Here is a 19,682-nt window from a genome sequence, read left to right as displayed (position 1 = left end):
TAACATGTAAGAATAATCATTATCACCTGCAAATTTCAAATTAACAATAATTAGGAAACCCACTTGGCTTGCCATATTTAAGTGCTTCGTAAAGTCATGATTAACTTTATGAACAGCTTTATGAAACAGGGCCCAGGTGATCCCAGCACAATGGAAACAAAGTGACGCTATTGAGCTAAACACAAAGGCAGAACAGGGTAAATGATATTTTAGCGACATAAAAACATACATATAAAGTGACAATTTTAAAATCTCTACTCTTGCGGCCTTTGTCATCATTCAGGGAGTAAACCTGGTTCTTGCTGCGGACCAATGCACGAGGATGTTTAGTGGCCATTGAATGAAACTGAAGGACTCCATGCAGAGATCATGAAACAAAATATGTAAAAAGCAGAACACAAGTGTTTGCTACACTTGTACACATTACCTGGAGCAGCACAACTTAAACAATTAATTTGGCAAAATAACATACAAACAAACACAAGTGGCACATTGTGTTTCCTTGAGGGAGACGGATGTAGCTCAAGTAACTACTGGGGCTGGGTGACCGAGGGACATAATATGGGTGACCAAGGAGGTGGACCTTTTAACCTCCCTAGTGTAACCGATGACATATCAAATCCCCATTTCCATAACTCCAAACTCTTTTAAATTTCATCTTTGTGTTTCTGCATTCATTTGTCTTCTTCAATATGACAGAGCAGCAAATCAGCCTGGCTTCTTGCACACCAAAGGTGCTAGTACTCTTGATTGGTAGTCAGTTCGGACATTCACTTTGCACATAACCAGAAAACAGTCATTTGTATGAACAGGTATGCTGTTTTTTAAATTCACTGAGATAAGCATCTGTGATGTAATGATAATTCATCTCATCTTCATAAATGGCACTTGCCAGCACATCCACCAGTCAGCAAAGTCTGGTATTTGGTTTGGCAATGCTTCAAAGCAAAACAATGAAATGAATATTTCCCAAAGTGTTCACTGACAGACCATTCTGGTCACCAAGCGAGATATTGCAGCACACAGCAAAAAAAAAAGAGGTCTAAATAAAAGGTGAGTCCCACTTTTTATTAGGACCACAGTTGTTTTACTTTGTTTCTTGATATCTCAGCCATTTCTAAACCCTATTTTCATCAAATGAACTTGTAATTTCTCTGAAAATTGTATGCCCTTTCATATGTCACATATTAAGTGGTTTCTAAGTATCTCGCAAAAAGTTAAAACCTGAATCCCCATCTCAACCACAACTATACCATCCCTTTAAAGTTTCAGGAAATCTGAAAATCCCTGCAAAAAAGTTGAAAGAGCCTATATCTATTCTCTTTTCCTGCTATAATCACAAGGAGTGAGAAAGGTATGTCCAGAGATCCTTTTGGACAACTTCAAGGTCCTTTTCTTAAAGAGTAACTTTCCATGATGTTGAATTATCTGTCATTTACAGAGTCTTTCAAAGGGTTAAGAACATCAGCTTTGATGTGAGTGCTATTATAACATCTGAAGGCTATGACTTGCTTCTTCTACAATCTGCCCAATACTGGAAATCTTGCCTTTGGATTCCATGTTGGCTTAGTAATGCGAGGTAACATAATATACAGCAGCAATAAATGCTGGGGAATATCAACCACTGTAAATTTCTGTTGATCAACACATTTGCACAGGGATAGGACATTCATTCAACTAAAATGCGTAAATGCATGTTTGTTTGTTTGTTTTTCTTGCTTGTTTTGTTTTGTTTTGTTTTTTTGCGTGGGAAGGGGGGGGGGAGGAGGCAGTCAAACTTAGCATAATTGTTACAAGTCTTCCAATGGAAAATGAGTAATATCCATTCTCTCAAGTCCAATATCTATTTTTTTTTCTCTGTCTCTTTTTTGAGATACTGTATCTATGGTTGCAAATTTTGGATTTAAATACCAGCCTGGAAATCTGCAGATGGAGTCAAAATCGTGTCATCTAATACAATCTTCTCAGCTTAGTGTAATATCAGTGTACAACAATCTACCAACAGTCTCTGAAATGTCCATTGCTTCAAACCATTACAAACCATTTCATGAGCTTCGCTGAAGTTTACATTCAAAGTTGATAATCATGCTCGGTCAGAAAGTATTTCAGATACCACTCTGAACTGTCTGCGACATTTTTGGCCTAGAAAGTATTGTACTGTACACACAAAAATATGCATAGGTGGGACTTACTCAAATAACATTTGAACAGAGATTGCGCCTGAAGGTGCATGAGGTTTGCCAGCATCCCTACTGACTTTGTATATCTACCCGCCTTTTCTTGTTAGATGCATTACTGTAAAATCTGTTATTTTCTTGCATGTGGAGGTCACAGACATTTTAACAAGATGTTGTGTTTGCGATTTGATACCAAGCCTATCCTAAGTGCACTAATGCCTGTTCGTAAATCTAATTTGATCAAGATCAGGTGGTGAAATTTGTGCGTGTTGCTAAATGCGCAGCCCAAAAGTGGTTTGCGAAATTTGCGAAAATTAAACCCTTCTGAGAATAGCAGCTTTTACACATATCAATCATGATTGTATAAACTCTATGGCCTGTATTCACTAAGGTGGCTTAAATTATAACGATGGTGTGTATTTAGTCCAAGGATTGAAATAAGCTTGAAATATGCATACCTTGCACATGCAGGTATCAATGTATGGTTATTATGTAGGTATACGCAGTCTTTCACACACATTTGTGCACATTTAATTTGCATTAACCATGGAGTAAATCTAACCTACTTTCGTGAATGCAAGCCTATTATTATCTAAAATGGACATCATGACTCTTTCTTTTAAAACCACACACAAAAAAAGAAAGATCCATTACACAAATCTAGGGACATTTCAGTCATACATTGTATGCATATTGCCACACTACTACCTAATGTTAACCTTGCCACTTTGAAGAGATGAAGGTGTACCAGACACTCTGAAGTTTGATGACTCGAGCAAACTGCCCGTTTCTGGTGCAAAGATATGCCTGTACCCTAGTTGGCAATGCAAATCAAAATGCTTGTTCTCCTCGAGTCCTACGAAGTAGGAGACTGAGCTAGAAACAAATACAAATAGCAGCGATGCATTTTCCTCTATCTAAACATATGACACAAAGAAGATCAACCCACCACAAGAAGAAATGTAATAGCAAAAAATTAAGCGTACATTACCCTATAAAATGCACACCCAAGTTGATAATACTTGTACCATTCTCCATTCTTTTCTATTTTTTTTTTCAACAGTTAAAATTGCAGATTTTCAGATTTTCAAATGAAAGGTGATGGTATGTATTATAATCTACAAAGACAAAACAAAGTTGGGATGAATATTGCTATGGTTATTAGTACTGGGAATAAAAAGCTCGTTTCATCAGCAGCGTACGGATCGACAGCCTTCGGTCCCGACTTCCAGCGGGTCTGCTTGGCTGGCTTTGCTACGTCCTCCTCATCCTTGTCCTCATCGTCCTCCTCCGGCTCCTCATCGACGTCGTCGAGACCGGGGATCGCCGGTAACCTCGGCACGTCTGAAGGATCAAACATGCAAAAAGAGATCAAAGATCAATTTAGAGCTATTCCAAATGATATAAAGCATCAAATAAGGCTATGTACAAGGAATTTTGGGAAGCAATACGGGCATAGTATTAGATGTCTGTACTGGCATAGTATTAGATGCTAACAATTATCTTACGATATATCAAAACATGACTTTTCCTACAAGCGAAGAATTTCTATCTTGAACTCTTATGTCCAGTAAACTGGGATTAAATTCCTATAAAGCTAAGAGCACAAATACAACAAAAGAAAGGTAATCATTTATCCTTGTAATGGATAATGGATGATGCAGTCAGAACATCTCCAAAGTTAGACTATATGCTCCCAAATAGTGGTTTTTGATTGAAAAGTGAACGTACACTGTAAGCTGGAGCACAAAGCATTTAAAAAACATATTTGAATAGATCAAATATTCTATTTTTGTTTCTTTTTTTGGTGATATGTCATTTTTGGGGGGTCAAGGACAATTTCCAAATAAGATAACATATTTCTTGTTCATCAATGTAACCTGTAGAACACACAAAACATTTAGACTTTTTGAGGTACCGATAACTCATTTTCTCTCAACAAGACCACAGACTGCTGATCTTGAGGTTCCTGGTTTCACTACACTGGAAACTATAGCTGCGCTAGTAGGCAAAGCATTTCATTCTACATGCCTTCTCCATTGGAGGGGACTGAAGGAACCAGGTTCTGTGGTGCTAGCAATAAAATATTCACTCTCTAATGGCTTCCTCAGCTCAGTGGCCATATGAAAGATACATGTACAGTACTCTCCGCTTAATCGGGTACTCTGCTTAATCGGGTAAGAAATGCTCTGCCAGACAATACCCGATTAAATGGAGACTACTGTAGTTATCCAAACTCGTAGTCAAACATAAAATCTCACCGTCCACTGAGCCCTTGTACACAACGATAGCATTCACTTTGGGGTTGTCCAGTTCTCCCTATAAAGTCAAGAAAATAACACATTTAGTAAAAAACAGACTGAGATATCTTTAATGAAAGCAAAAGATCATTAATAAAAGATTACAACTGATATATTTGTTGTAGCAACATTCTAATATATCTGCCTTACAGTCTTGCCACAAACAGCAATCGCACTATAATCTCTCATTGTCAGGGGTATTCTTCAGACTCACTTTTGCACACTTCACTCTAACTGCAAAGGAAGAACACATAAAACTAATTATGGCAATCTATTTTAATGCAGAGCTTTCACCCGCTAATTTTTATGACTTCACTCAAACTGAAAGGAGAACACATAAAACTAATCGTGGCAATCTTTTGATGCAGAGTTTTCATTCATTAATTTTTATGACTACAATGTACTTGTGTACAATGTATGTTATAGTAAAAATGCACATTTTGATTGATTGGAAAAAATGCGGTGAGGTGCCTTTCCTGCTGAGAGTGTTTTATACACTTGTAGGTTGCTGGTACACAGTGTACGTGTTGCACAACTTCTGAAGGTATTAGATGTACCATCAGAAGTGGCAGAATCACACACTGTAAAGTCACTTCCCCTAAATGTATACATAATATAAGCATGTTATGCCACAAATTTTGTTCCTTTAACATTTTCTATGATGCTCATGTCATCTTTCTGGCAAGTTTAGAGCACAAAGTGTATTATTCCTTCTGTATGAAAACACATAAATGGCCTTGATTCTGGTGGATTACTATCTCAGTGCAAGTCAATAATGTTACCCCATGCAGTGTGGGAAAACCTCAGTGAGCAAAGCCTGGTACTGCATTTGAGATATATTTTCATGCATCTGTTCCCTTACACAGGTATGCTTGGTGTACACATACAGGGTCATGTTACTGACCATCTGGTCTTCATGCACTCTGAGGCACCCAATTTTATATATGATCTGGCTGAGCAAGTCTGTTTAATACCATTATCTACTTGGAATTAAGTTAATATCAGCTTATTGTTTCTTTGAGACTTTGGTAATCATCCATGAGTAGTGTATGAGCTGAAATTTTCGCGTACAGATATTTTCACGAATTGCTACTTGGAGGACATTTTCGCGTGTTGTTAATTCGCAGTTGCGAGGGTCTAACTGAACTTACTTATTCGCGTGTTGTTATTTTTGCGGTTCAAAGGCGATTCGCGAAATTCGTGAAAATAAAACCACCGCGAAAATTTCAGCTCGTACAGTATTATATTTACTGAGAGAGCATTTTTTTTTCAGGTATTGAAGCAATACATATATGTTCAATTTAGATTTTGCTATCATGACTTTAACCTACTGTATTTTCTTCTCTTGTTCATTAACTGTAACTTCCATCATGTCTCTCAGAATAGCTTCTACTAGATAGATGACACAATTTAGTTCTCTTATACCCCTTTTATACTGTGCACGACTTTTAGCTCGCTTCTGAAGCGAGCTAACTGTAGCTTGGGCTAAGTCATTTTATACTGCCAATCTCGACCACCCACTGTGCTGGTCTATTTATTTATTTATTTATTTATTTATTTATTCATTTATTCAATTATATTTTGCTAGTTCAAAGAGTTCATTGACAGTTTTACCGAACAGCGAACAGTGACAGCGTAAAATACTACACCAGTGCATGCGATGCGTAATACACAGCGCGCCGGTGGCAACAGTAAACTCGTACAGCAGTCAACGTACATATTGGCAACCGGGAAGCACCGTACACACTTTCCAGTCATGGGTCAGTGAATTTAGCTCAAGCTTTCTTGAGAAACATTTCATACTGAAGTTAGCTGTAGCTCGGACCTGAAGCTGACCTGATCCACCCCCCTAGAGAAGACTAACTTTAGCTCAGGCTAGCTATTTTTCGACCTTTTATACTGAGAGTTAGCTCGCTTCAGGTCCGCACCTGAAGCGAGCTAACGCCCAGTATAAAAGGGGTATTACCAGATGTCTTTCTAGACTTATCCTTATTTGTTTGTACTTTATAACCTTGGTAAAGTCTTCACAAGATTACTACATTGTACATGTCTCTTACACCACTGTGATACCAGGATGAGGAGTGCATACAATACTTGGGGATACATTTTAAGAGATTTTGTAATATATTTTACAAATATGAGTAGGACCAACTGTCCACAATGTGTTGTTATTATGAACCTGCTCTGCAACAGTGTAAATGTACCTTCAATCAAACACAGATTACCACAAATGGGGATGGAAGTTGGCAGAACATCAGACATGTCTACAAGAAACAAGCTGATCTTATCCAATGGAACAAAAAATACTGACCAACCATGTCTGCAAGAGGCAGAAACTCTACCCAGCCCTGCTCATTGCTAAAGCATGCTGTAAGTTATGAAGCCACTGAATTTAATATTGCGGCACTACACATACCAGACATGCCATGATTGCATACGGTACCATGATTCTAAACCCAGAACCTGGATCACCTCAATCATCTTGTATGACTTTGAGAAGGCCCTCCTGGGCTTCTACTCAAGACTAATACATGCTGCTATCTCATTGACAAAGTGTCGAGTGTCATACCACATCATCTGGTAATACATCCCACACTAATCACAACATGAAACTTTGTGTCACTACTGTCACATCCTGTATGTGCACACTTTAAATAGCTGTTCTTCACTTTTAAAGGTGACTGAAAGATAGCAGAAAGCCCTCTATAAAGTAGTTTGAGAAAGGCAAAGAGAGGATGTATGTACTAGAAACAAAAGCTCCTCACTAATGGCTCCTTGAGCACTGATTGCTTGAATTCTATGTAAAATGACAGAGTACCATGTAAAGTTAATTTCCAAGGAAATCTGCATGCATGGGTAAAATGAAATACCAAATTTCTAAAACTGGAAATACGAAGTACTACCAATAATAACCTTAGGACTCAAATAGAAATGTGTTGTCTTAATGCAAAGTATATAATTTGTTCGAAAAAAACCACTAAGCAACAACTTTGCAAATGTGGAATTGTTAAAAACTTAAATCTATAAAATGCTTTCTTCATTTTAAATTGCATGAAATGCATTAATGTCAATAATTTGTTTCTCCCCCCCCCCCCCCCAAAAAAAAAAAAAAAAAATGTGGAAGCAAAATTTGGGACTCTTTGGGTTTGTAAAATTTTTTACTTGTACATGTAGTTAAAACTGTGGAGGTGGGAAAAAATTCGATATGATGGTTTCCTGCACATTGCTCTGGCATTGATAACATTTTCTAAAGACTTTACTCCTCATATATTGTCATTGAAATGGACTAATATTACATCCTTTACTGTTGGGGGGGGGGGGGGGGGGAGGGGAGGTAATTAACTACAACCTAGTTTCAGTACTGAATAATGCCTCCAGCACCCTTAGGGCGGAGGCATAAAAATCTGTCACTTCTACACTTAGCATGTATACAGTGAGTATGTTTACCAGTCCAGTCATGCCACTATCCAGCAAAAACACCCATATTTGATTGGCCAGTGACTATTGACCACATATTGTCTTTGAATGCAAACTTCACATCTCCTAAATGAAATGAAGGGGTTGGTGCAATATAGGGCTAACCCACACTTTTGTCAAAATTGAGTTACATGCATTTTCATGATCCTTTACCCTTCACTCTAACCTCCGTGAAAATATCATATTTGAATTCAACCAATAAGATGGTAAAAAATGCATGCATTCACGTTTTATTAATGTACAATGTATGGACTTTCCAAACATTTAACAGCGATTATCTCAAAATGATCATTGTGTGGGTTAGCACTATATTGCACCGACCCCTTCAAATGTACATCATGTAACAGAAATACAGTGGACTCCCGTCATAACGAAGTCCTCGAGACCGGCAGTTTTCTTTCATTATATCGAAATTTCATTATAACCGAACTATTAAACAGCAGAAATGCATAGTGCTGATAATGTTGCGGCCTGAATTTTTCCTTCGTTATAACTGTGTTTGTTATAATGGGAGTGCACTGCATTGGAAGGGGGAGGGGTCAAGAAAGGTATTGCTACAGTACGACAAGATTTGAATAATACCTTCTGGAACTCCACCCTCAGATTGCCCCCAAAAGTGGACACTTCATCCTGGACCCTAAGTTTGCTCTTGCTGACTGTGAAGGAAATTACTTCATCATGGGCTGTCCCCCGCCCGACCTTGTGGTAGATGTCCAGTCCTGGGACCACAGTGTGCTGTTCATTCAGGACAACATCAAACACCTGTGCAGAGAGGAATAGATCAATCAGAAGATTATAAATAAGCCTTCTGTGTACTTTGCTTTTCATTAAAAAGGATCAATTAAAAAAAAAAGAGACCCGGGGGTCACGCGCTCACCTTGGGAGTATCGCAAGTTCACCTTCCATGCTTTCTTGCAGACTCTTACCTGAGAACATTGGAAACTTATGGTGGGGGTACAATGTAGCTTTGAGAATGGGGGCATGGTGTCCATTTACATTCCATCACACTGGTAAAAATACCTACCAAGTACACTGTACTTTATAGAATGTTGGATTATGCAGCTTGGGAAAAAAGTCTTAAAGCCCTATCACTTTTGATTAGAAAAAGAGAAGAATATTATTTAATATTCATTGATTTAGGTTTGGACCCACTGCGGCCCCCAAGGAGAGCATGGTGCCCACTCAAACACTTTGAGATCTTATCCCTAAGATGGGAATGCTTATACTTGACAAGTATGGTGAAAATTCATTATGTTGTTTTCAGCAAGAAGATGAAAATTTAGGCCTGCATTTCGACCCCCCATCCCATCCCGCTTCCTTGGGTCCCAAGGGGTGGGGGGGGGGGGGGCACCTCTGATTCTCCCATGAACAAACTTGAAACAACAGTCATCAATATACTGACTCATTGTATTAACTTAGCTCAATCACTTCCAGTTCTAGAGAAAATCTGTAAAGATTCCTTACAGGAGGGGGTGTGGGACCCCTGGGGCCCCCCAGGTGGGGCATGGTGTCCATTTGATGGAATTGAGATTCTATCCCCCTAGGGATGCTACCTGCCAAGTTTGGTGAAAATTAGTGATAGGGTTTTCAAGAAAAAGATGAAAATTTACAATTTCCGTCCAAATTTAGGCCCCCTGGGCCCCCCCCCCCCCCCCCCAGGTGGGGCATGGTGCCCATTTCATGGGAATGAGATTCTTTCCCCCTAGGGATGCTACCTGCTAACTTTGGTAAAAATTCATGACGGCACTTTCAAGAAAAAGATGAAAATGTACAATTTGGGACCCATTAGGACCCCTCTCCACCCCTCTCCCCTGGGTCCCAAGGGGGGCACCCCTGATTCCACCATAAAAAAAAAAAAACTTGAAACTACACTGTACAGTCATCAATGTGCTAATTCATAGTATTAACTTGGCTCTATCACTTTTGGTTCTACATTGTAGAGAAGAAGATTTTTTTAAGATTCCTTAATTTTGGGGGGTTTGGGCCCCTCTGGGGGCCTCCAGGTGGGGTATGGTGCCCACTTGAACAAATTGAGATCCTATCCCCCTAGGGGCAATTCCACGGTAACTGACGTTACACGTAAGGATTTTCATGAAATTGTTTACCTTGTAGTTTTGTGAAGGAAAGCACCTTGGGCTTGCTATTAGCATTGATGAATAAGTTCATGAGAATGAAGAAATAGGTGGAAAGTTTTTCTCTCAAACTGCATTTCTTATCACATAGCAAGTGAAAATGTGTCGGTAACTGACGTTACGGAAAAAGGACATGGGAAATTATGGTGTAGATGTAAATGGAAATATCTCATGTCCCTGACTTTTAGCCTTTATGTGTTTAATATGGCAATACACCTAGGTTCTTAGGAACAGGTGTGCAAAATAATGTGCACTTTAGTTGTCTCCTTTTACCACCATGCCAATTTCAGTGAAGGCATGACGGTAACTGACGTTACGTAACTGACGTTACGCTTACATTTGCCATAGGGTTTACACATGCAAAATCATGATTGGGAATAGCTATGTGATATTTCATAATTTTGACCATTCAGAATGATTTGGTTGATATGGAGTCATACCTTGGTTCATCAGTCATAAATACACAATGAAATGAAACAGTAGTCCATTTTCTTTGTGTTCTATGAAAACTTAAAGGTAAACATGTCAGTAACTGACGTTACGTAACTGACGTTACACATACTTTGCCGTGGGGTTTACAGAGAACTAATTTATTTAACAGGCTATTATACTGCTGCAATGTACCAGTGACAATCCCAGGCAACTACAGCAACAAATTAAAACAAAATCTAAAGACACAAATAATATTGGGTGGGACCTTAGGGGGCACCCCCCCCCCCCCATGCCATAGCACAGTTGGGCAAAAATAATGTAAATGCACAAGAGGATATTTCTTGACATTTGTCTGAAGATTTAACTTTTATTCAACATTTATGATTACACAGAGCCATTAATAGATTAAGCAGTTCCAAGTATAAATATATTGACATGACTAAGGGCTTTTTTGTTTGTTTGTTTGTTTGTTTGTTTTTTAATGAACAGGAAAGTTTTTATCTTGTGCTCCACCCATAATACCTTGTAGTACTACACAAAACATGGATATTTTTGTGCTTGAAAAAAATATCAGAATATCTTCCAGGTCATGGGGAAAAAAACATGTATCAACTCATAAATATGCATAAATATGTATGAAATCTATTGTGATGTATTTCTCGTTCTTTTCTTTATTTTACTCCTGATGATCTCCATCATCAATTGATTTAAATGAAAAGTGCCGCATTTTTAATATTTCTCTGTGAAGAAGAAAAATAAATGCTTTTTGGTCAAAAGAGCGTTACTGTTTTATTCCTAGCTTGAAGTAATTTAACTGTTTTTCTTTTCCTTTTCACTGATATATCACGGCTTGCAAATACATTCGAGATACCAAGAAATTGGACTTTGCAATGAAAGAATACTAAAATCAATATAAAAACTCTTCCTGTTCATAATTATCATGTGTTGTATTACAAAACGTCCCTGCATGAATAGAATAAAGTAATCAACAAATACACACTGTATGAACAATTTTTTTAAAACCCTATAGAATCCTCTCTCACTTTGAGCAACATCAGTGTTAAGTTTCAAACAATAATGAGTACATGCCCTACGTACCATAATACAAGTTGAGCCATGTTAACTATACCACACATTTAAGTGCAAGAGAAGAAATATCTGTTTGTGCATTTGCCTTGAGGTAGAAACTTGACTAAGCTTCCTGAAAAAAAAAAAATGCCAGCAAAAGCAAACATTGGTGAAGATTGTTAAACTGTTGGTACTAACATACAGCTGTGCAGAAGTTTGTTTGTTTGTTTGTTTGTTTTTATAGAAAATGTGGTTAACATGCAATCATGTCACTGATTAGGCCTACAAACTTTGGTAGCTTTATCATCCCGTAGGACTGGGAATGTACTAATTTGAGTGCATATACTGCATGTGGCAAACTAAACTTCCAGATGATATAACCTTAAACTTGTGCTGAATCAAAAAAAAAAATGGTAAATGAATGAATAAATGAATTTAGAAATAAAATAAAATTTTAAAAAAATATCCATGGACATACCATGGCAATGACATCATTCCCTATGAAAGGGATAGCTGCTCTTTGTTGTAAGTTGACTTCCCAGATGTATTGAAATGGTCAAAAGTCAAAAAATTTGCCTCAGTTATAATTACTGTCATGGTAACTGACGTTACATACTCATGTATGACGTTTCGGTAACTGACGTTACACATTTTGTAGTGTTCATTTTGACTCGCCAGTATGCCAAGTATCCTTATTTCTGGTATTAAAATAAAGGCATATGGGCATACATTAGAAATCCCAAGTTACATCATACAGGTCACTTCCTTTGATGAATAAACTTAAAAATTCCTTGTTTTTGGTAACTGACGTTACATCCATCATTATCAAAGTAATTAACAGTTTTTATCAAATTCTTTAAAGCTACCAGCTTTTTTTTCTATCGTGTGGTAAAAGACTTCTTTGGTAACTGCATACATATGAAAGATTGTTGTTTAGAGTACTAATAAAGTGGATATACAGAGAGTAATTTATGCGACAATACACTCTTTTCGCCATTGAGTTATAGGCATATTCTGGCAGCCATTTTGAAATTCAAAATGGCCGCTTTTATTGAAAAACATAATGATTCTTAAAACTTCAACTCAAGTACTGTCTGAAAATGTATGGTGTTTGAAACAAATATCATTTTGAATTTTTGGCACCTGTGTCCTAGTTACCGTGGAATTGTCCCTAGGGATAATACCTGCCAAATTTGGTGAAAATTGGTCAAGGGGTTCTCAAGAAGAAGAGGAAAATGTAAAAGTTTACGCACGCCGGACGCCGGACGAAGAGCGATCGCAATAGCTCACTTGTAAAGGCTCAGGTGAGCTAAAAAGGTGACAGGTTTGAAACAAAGATGGGTGAACCCTGGTAGTAACTGCACAAATGACTCAAGATTGACAATGTTAAAGCTCACCATTAGCCAACCACAAGGGTATTAATTGTGCCTTTTCATGGCAAATTCAAAACTGTTTGATACAATACTACCATTGTTGCACCAATGCTTACCGGTAATTTTGTGCCTGAATGTAACCTATGTCTTCAATGATGATTAAAGGCATTGTTTACCATTTGCAGATGAAACAAAACCCTAGCTGTAGTGCTTCAAAATAGTTCTAATATGTGAGTTAGGATAGAAACAACCAGTGTAAAAAAGTTAATCAGTAATGTTAAAGGGGATGGCTAGTAACTGTTTAGTGGAAATCAGTGGGAATGCTGGGGGATGATTGTTCCAATCCTTGTGGGGTTAATTTAAGAGTTCATTATAGATCTATTGTTGTGTGAAAATGATTTGCTTCAGAATGGTCTCATATTCAAGTAATGTGTAGTTTACCGTTAATGATTGCCCCGTCACTGTACAGGCATGCTACATGTAACCTGGAAACATTAAACTGCACATTACTTGAATATACCGTGATATGAGACCATTCTGAAGCAAATAATTTTCACACAACAATACAGTAGATACAACTTCACAAGGTACTCTTAAATGAATCCCACAAGGATTGGAACAGTCATCCCCCAGCATGCCCACTGATTCCCATTGTTCAGTTACTAGCCATCCCATTAAGTATTGTTAAATAGTATGTGAACAATAGTTACAATAAAATTGTTCCTAGACTAAACCGTCTACAGTTACGGTTTAGTAAGAAAAATAGTGATATCTCCTAATACTTTAGGCTTTATTGCAAAATGTTTATATGGTAGGATGTTTTGTGATACAACTGACCTACACTATATGCATTGTAACTCAAACATTTCTTGAATCACTGCTCCCAATGGTAACCAGTACCGGTACCTTTTTAATAAATTTTCAGGTTTTGTCATTCATACAATATCATTTAGTGACACTTGGCAAATCACTTCATTCTGCACATTTCTTGACTACTATCTGTGATTTTATAAGACTCATGGACTGATGGGGCAACAGGTTACAAATACTGAGAAAAAGGTCACTTTTTATATAAGTTTATGGGATGAAGACACACACAGGAATATGCAGGGTGTTTGTTCAGACCATAGGAAACATCTGACTAGACATACACATGACAAAGCCAGTGACTGTCCCCCTCCCCCTTCCATTTCTAATTTTCCCGATTGCAGTACCTTTAACAAAATTGTTATCTTAATCATTGATCCTTTGATCATTGATCTACTATTCACATATCAAACTTCATTTCTGAGAGTCACAGCCTATATTACATTCTCAAAATATACAATGCAGTACTATAGTATACAGGTATGTACACTCCAGAGGATCGGGAACAAAATACAGCTTTGACCTTTTAAAAGTACAACTCATTATGTGGATTCAGTAGTTTCTGTTAAGAATGGTATTGAATCATGCTTAAAGGGATGGTATTGGTTGAGGTACTTGTAAGAATTACACTTTTAACATTTTTGCAAGACACTTGTACACCACTTTCTGAAATGCATTGATAAATATATTTAGCATACAATTCTGACAGGAATTCAAAGTTTATTTGATAAAAAAATTGGTATTGAAATGGCTGAGATATCAAAAAACAAAGTAAAATAAAGCGATCCCAATAAAAGGTGGGTCCCATCTTTTATTAGGATCGCTTTATTTTTGATATCTCAGCCATTTCAAAGCCAATTTTATCAAATAAACTTTGAATTTCTCGTAGAATTATAGGCTCTTTCATATTTCATAACAAGTTTCTATTTATATACATGACTTGTAAATAAATAATCATCGAAAAACATTGGAAACCTGAAGCCCCTACCTCAACCGAAACTGTACCATCCCTTTAAGCTACATGTACGCACTCAACGATGCCAAATTTCATGAACCAACTTTGTCCATCGATAACAAATTTGTGGCCATAAATATTGGACGAATGCAAAAATTGCACATTACTAATTTGCTACTTGCTCGTTACTTTCCATTACGATGTTTATCAATACAGTATTATACGCGTATGCCTAGCGTATGCCTACATGTATGTTCTGCTGAAATGGGCCTGCCACTGGTAATGAATTGTACGGGTAAGCTGGTTGCTATTATGCTCCTGAAGTGTGGGATGAATGAGGAAATTTACCCTAGATTGGTTGTTATTTGATTGTTTGCTCTTTTGCTCTTACTCTCTGTTTTCACACTGAGCAAAGAGAGAGAGAGAGAAACAAAACAAAACAAACCATTTTATTAGGCAAAGTAAAATAACAAACATGTTTCTTGTTCCCGCCTGCTTCAAATTTTGAAGCCACCTTAAAATATTTCTCACCTTTTATCTAATCTAAAAGATGGTATTCAAAAAGTTTTAAAAACCCAGAAAATCTCAAGAAAACAACCTTGTACAAACTTTGCAATCAGATATAGTACTTTATTTAGTATCTGTCAGGAAACATGTAGATCCTACACATCTACTTGCAATGTCATTTGCATTTTTGTAGTAATTGTAGACCCTCAATCTCTCAATCCATTATTCAAGCTGACAGGCTTTTGGGGGGCATTTCATGAAGCATTTTTGTCCGACAACTTGTCGGACAAATTTGCTCTTAGCCAATCAGATGCAACGATTTCAGTAGCTTTTAACATTTTGTCAGACGAAATATCTGACAAAAAGCTTCATGAAATGCCCCCTTGATCTCATTTGCGTGGCACATGCTGCATGCACACATCACATTAATATCAATAAAATGACTGTCCTAGTGAGTGGCATTCATGCTACACCACATTTAACTCTGCAAATGCACATAAGTATGTACAGTATGTTAATACACTAGTGTACGTGCGAGCTAGAGCTTTCACCCCACCCCACCCCCCCCGGGCAGTCAACCATACACATGCGTGTTCCAGATTCTTAGAAATACCCCCTATTTGGAGGGAAAGGGGCGAGGATTTTGACCCCCTATCACAGGCTTTCAGAAGGGGAGCCATCAAAATTACCCTCCTATTTTAGGGTTTTGGAAGGGAGACCAGTAGAATTGCCCCCCTATCACATGTTTTTGGAAGAGAACGAGAAGGCCAGCTGGAGCCTGGCATGCTTTACAGCAAAACATGCACCCCTGTTTCAGATTTTTTTTTCTCTCTTTTTTTCTTGATCCAGCTATTTCAGAATTGTTTGGGAAAGATTTGTAAATTACCCCTAATTAGAAATATTTCGGGGAAAATGATAAAAGACCCCCTAATTTAAGGATTTTTCGAGGATTTTTCCCCCGAGCTGAGCTTCAAAAATATACCCCTTTCCCGAATAATCGGAAACGCGCATGCGGTATAGATGACCACCGGAGTGGGGGGGGGGGGGGGGGGCGGACTTTCATCATCTCAATGGCTATCATGCAGTTTATATCATACATCCTGGTTTAATACAATGTTTCTGTGAAAAGTCAAAGTCATGGAGATCAACCTAGGTTAATACAAGGCTAGACAGCGGTGAAATAGATTTCGGGCACCTCTTTTTAAAGGAAACCAAAGCCCAAGTGTGAATTGAGTGAAAGCAGCAATTAATGAAAGTAGAAAACATCAGTGGAAGTTTGAGCAAAATCGGGCAATCAATTCTAAGGTTATGAAATTTTAACGTTTTGGTGTCGTCATCGCTGAATAAGGAGACTACTAAACTTCTTGACGTCATAAATGGACAATCTAGAGGAAGTCAACATTGGATGGAATCAGTGCATTTATATTTTTATTTTTCTAGCATCATGATGAAAGAGCACATGTCATAAAAAGCAGGGTGGGGGGTTGGGGACTGTAATAATTATTATAAGAAGTCGATGGAATGTGCAAATTACTTTTTCTATTCTATTCTATTCTAATTTTGGCAATCAGGTAAAAAGCGTATGATCGTCAGATGTAAAACGCACTGTCGACATGATTAAAACCTAGAGATTATATTGGTTCATTAATTAATTTGATGTTTGTGTGATTATAAAAAAAATATATATATGATTATGAATATGAATATATATATATATATATATATATATATATATATATATTTAGAGTCTAAATCCAATAATCAATATCTAAAATGACCAATTGTGAGAATAGCTGTTGCATGAGCCCTAAGTAAAGCCTAACATTAACAGTAAGTCCTCTCTGGATAGCCCAATGACTACCGGTACATGGTTTTTTAATGCCCTATTATGTACATGTATTATAATTTAGTATTGGGCTATCTATCTCTGAGTCCATGACTGAGTATAGAATATGGTCATGGACACTTTTTGCTTCTGAGGCTAGCTGAGTGTGACTGTGAGGAAGGAGTCTGCTTGCATGTTCAATGTAGGCCTATGATTATAGAGGTCTACACATACACAGGCCGTTTCTGGAGGAATCAATCAGCTGATCATATACAGTTTGTATGTGTGTGTCAGTAGGCCGTAGGCTAGGATGGAGTTCCGAGTGCATGAGTGACGACCTGGCTGATAAGGGTAAGAGATCGAGTACAATTAAAATTACCTTCATTTTTGGGGCAGTAAACCACACTTCACAAAACTTGAGCACCAGCACGTAATCTCCGTCCTCTTCAATGGGCACATCATAGCCGAAGGTTGAGAGATGATAGCGTTCTGTCTGGTACAGAATAGCGTCACTTGGGGGTACCCTCGCGATGGGCATGTTCTTTCCGTAGTCAGAGGCGATACCGATGGTCAGCGGGTCCTCTTCGTAGCGGGTGCCGTACATGTCTACGTGCCCAGGCCCTCCGCTGTTCACTGCAAATATGACTTCACCGATTCCGGCACATTTTGTGATCTCGTGCATCAGAAACCAGACGGTTACTAACATGACATTGGAGATATGCTTCATCAATTTCATGATCACGATGCAAAATGGGCTCCACCCTCGAAACTTAAGCTGAGAAACTGCTTTTATAGAGAATATGATTACAAGTAGCCTGGACGCGGGCTTCACCAGTTGAGATACACACACATGCACTCACAACACACACAGGCCGTACACACACACACACACACACACACACACACGTAAACGCTTACACATACGACTAGCCAGTTCGTGGCATTTGCAAAAACAAGTACGGTAAACTGTAGTGTACCGTGCTGTGTGGAAACCATTCGCACGTGTGACCGATCCTTGATCCTGTTGGCCAATACAAACTGCACGCGTAAGGTAAAGCCGGCTTACTAAATTGAAATATCTACTTCTGCGATTTTCAACAGAGTACATGGTTGTCCATAAAATTAAGAAAAAAAATATGTTTATATCTAAAATTATTTTTTATCTATCTTAAATTTGAATGAATAATTTGAAATACAAAATAAAGTATTATGAATCTTCACATCAACTACCAGCAGCACTTTCAACTTATGGGGGGTGGTTTATTCCATCCTTGCTTTGCTAATTTATAGAAGACTAGGTTCAGACCGTCTCAGTCCACAATGTTCGTAGCAAAGCGTATAGAAGCTAGCGCGTCTACACTCTTTGGTTCCACCTTCAATCCACGTATGTACGTACGTACGTAGTGTGTACAAAAAACCGAACGTGTGTGTGATAAATTGGTCAACATGAAAAATGTGGCGCTGATGGCGTCTACTCTCATGGCCCTTTTCGGGCTTCTGCTTTTGACAAGTGAAGTCCAGCAGGGTAGTGCTACACAATCATCTGTGGGTAATTAATATACCTGTCCCATGTCACATCTTATTCCAAATATTGTTAGTCTATCGTTCAATAAGCATTTTTTTTTTTTTTTTAAACTGATAGTGTAGAATTCCAGGTTGTGTACAGTCCCGCACTAAGAGTTTGATGTTTGCGATAATTGATACGCAGCCCTGTAACGTTACACTTTACAGGGCGCGCGTACAGTGCAGGGCAAGGGCAAGGCTCCGTTTATACACAGCACATTCGTCACTGGATCACGGATCACGGTCACCAGCCCACTGGTCACAGTTATTTGAGTTATACTAGGCCTAGTGGTCTATTTATTGACTTCGATTTCGGGCCGATCGCAGTTACCCTGTCTGTATGTCATGTATGTAGATATTTAGCATTTTCACAATTCATGACTCAGACATGAGTAAGTTTGTCTCCCATGCATGGCCATGCTCATGGCATATACTAGTCTATAGGACGATAGGTAGACAGAAAGATCCGTCTGTCCGGAGGAGTCTTTTGGCATAGGACGATCGATAGGTAGACAGAAAGATCCGTCTGTCCAGAGGAGTCTAAATGTATTTTTCATGTTATCGCTCTCCTCCTCGGAGAGGATCCGTGAAGCCAGACGCAGTCTCCGCAGAACATTCCGCAACAGCCAGATACAGACTGATCTTTAATAGGTCAAGGCCATGCATAGGATGAGTGGCATGACCCCCATGTTTCAGAGTGTCAGTGTGTCTCTTTTGCTGTTGATAAGTGTTATTGGTGTTAACCCTACTAAATTTATCATGTTTAAAGTTATCAAGGTATGAATGCCCATAATTCGTCTAGCCATGATCCTATGATGGTTAAAACTTGAGTTTTGACTTGTATCTTGAACTTCTCTCTATAATTATTTAGGAATATGACCTGTGTACATCATTAGAACCTGTTATAAAACACTGATAATTTAAAGCTGATCATGCTGATAGGCCTATTTACATGATTTAGTGTTATTAGGCCTACTGATAATTAGCAATCTCGGTGATCTGTGCT

At 38.2% G+C, this 19,682-nt stretch overlaps 1 protein-coding gene across 1 annotated transcript; it reads right to left on the bottom strand.

Moving 5' to 3' along the window:
* Positions 1-1,835: 1,835 nt before the first annotated feature.
* LOC139711671 (malectin-A-like) lies at positions 1,836-17,914 on the bottom strand. Its single transcript, XM_071623534.1, has 4 exons — positions 17,493-17,914; positions 8,537-8,716; positions 4,439-4,496; positions 1,836-3,521 (listed from the first exon to the last, which is right to left on the bottom strand). The coding sequence occupies exons 1-4, from the start codon at positions 17,847-17,849 to the stop codon at positions 3,289-3,291; spliced, it is 828 nt and encodes a 275-aa protein (XP_071479635.1). The 5' UTR covers positions 17,850-17,914; the 3' UTR covers positions 1,836-3,288.
* Between the last annotated feature and the right edge of the window lie 1,768 nt (positions 17,915-19,682).

This window comes from Diadema antillarum, unplaced genomic scaffold (genome assembly GCF_040938485.1).
Source record: "Diadema antillarum isolate AM-2024a unplaced genomic scaffold, OU_Dant_1.0 scf00000040, whole genome shotgun sequence".
Classification (NCBI taxonomy): domain Eukaryota; kingdom Metazoa; phylum Echinodermata; class Echinoidea; order Diadematoida; family Diadematidae; genus Diadema; species Diadema antillarum.
The sequence above is the reverse complement of the archived record's forward strand: the minus strand, read 5'-3'. Positions and strand labels throughout refer to the sequence as shown.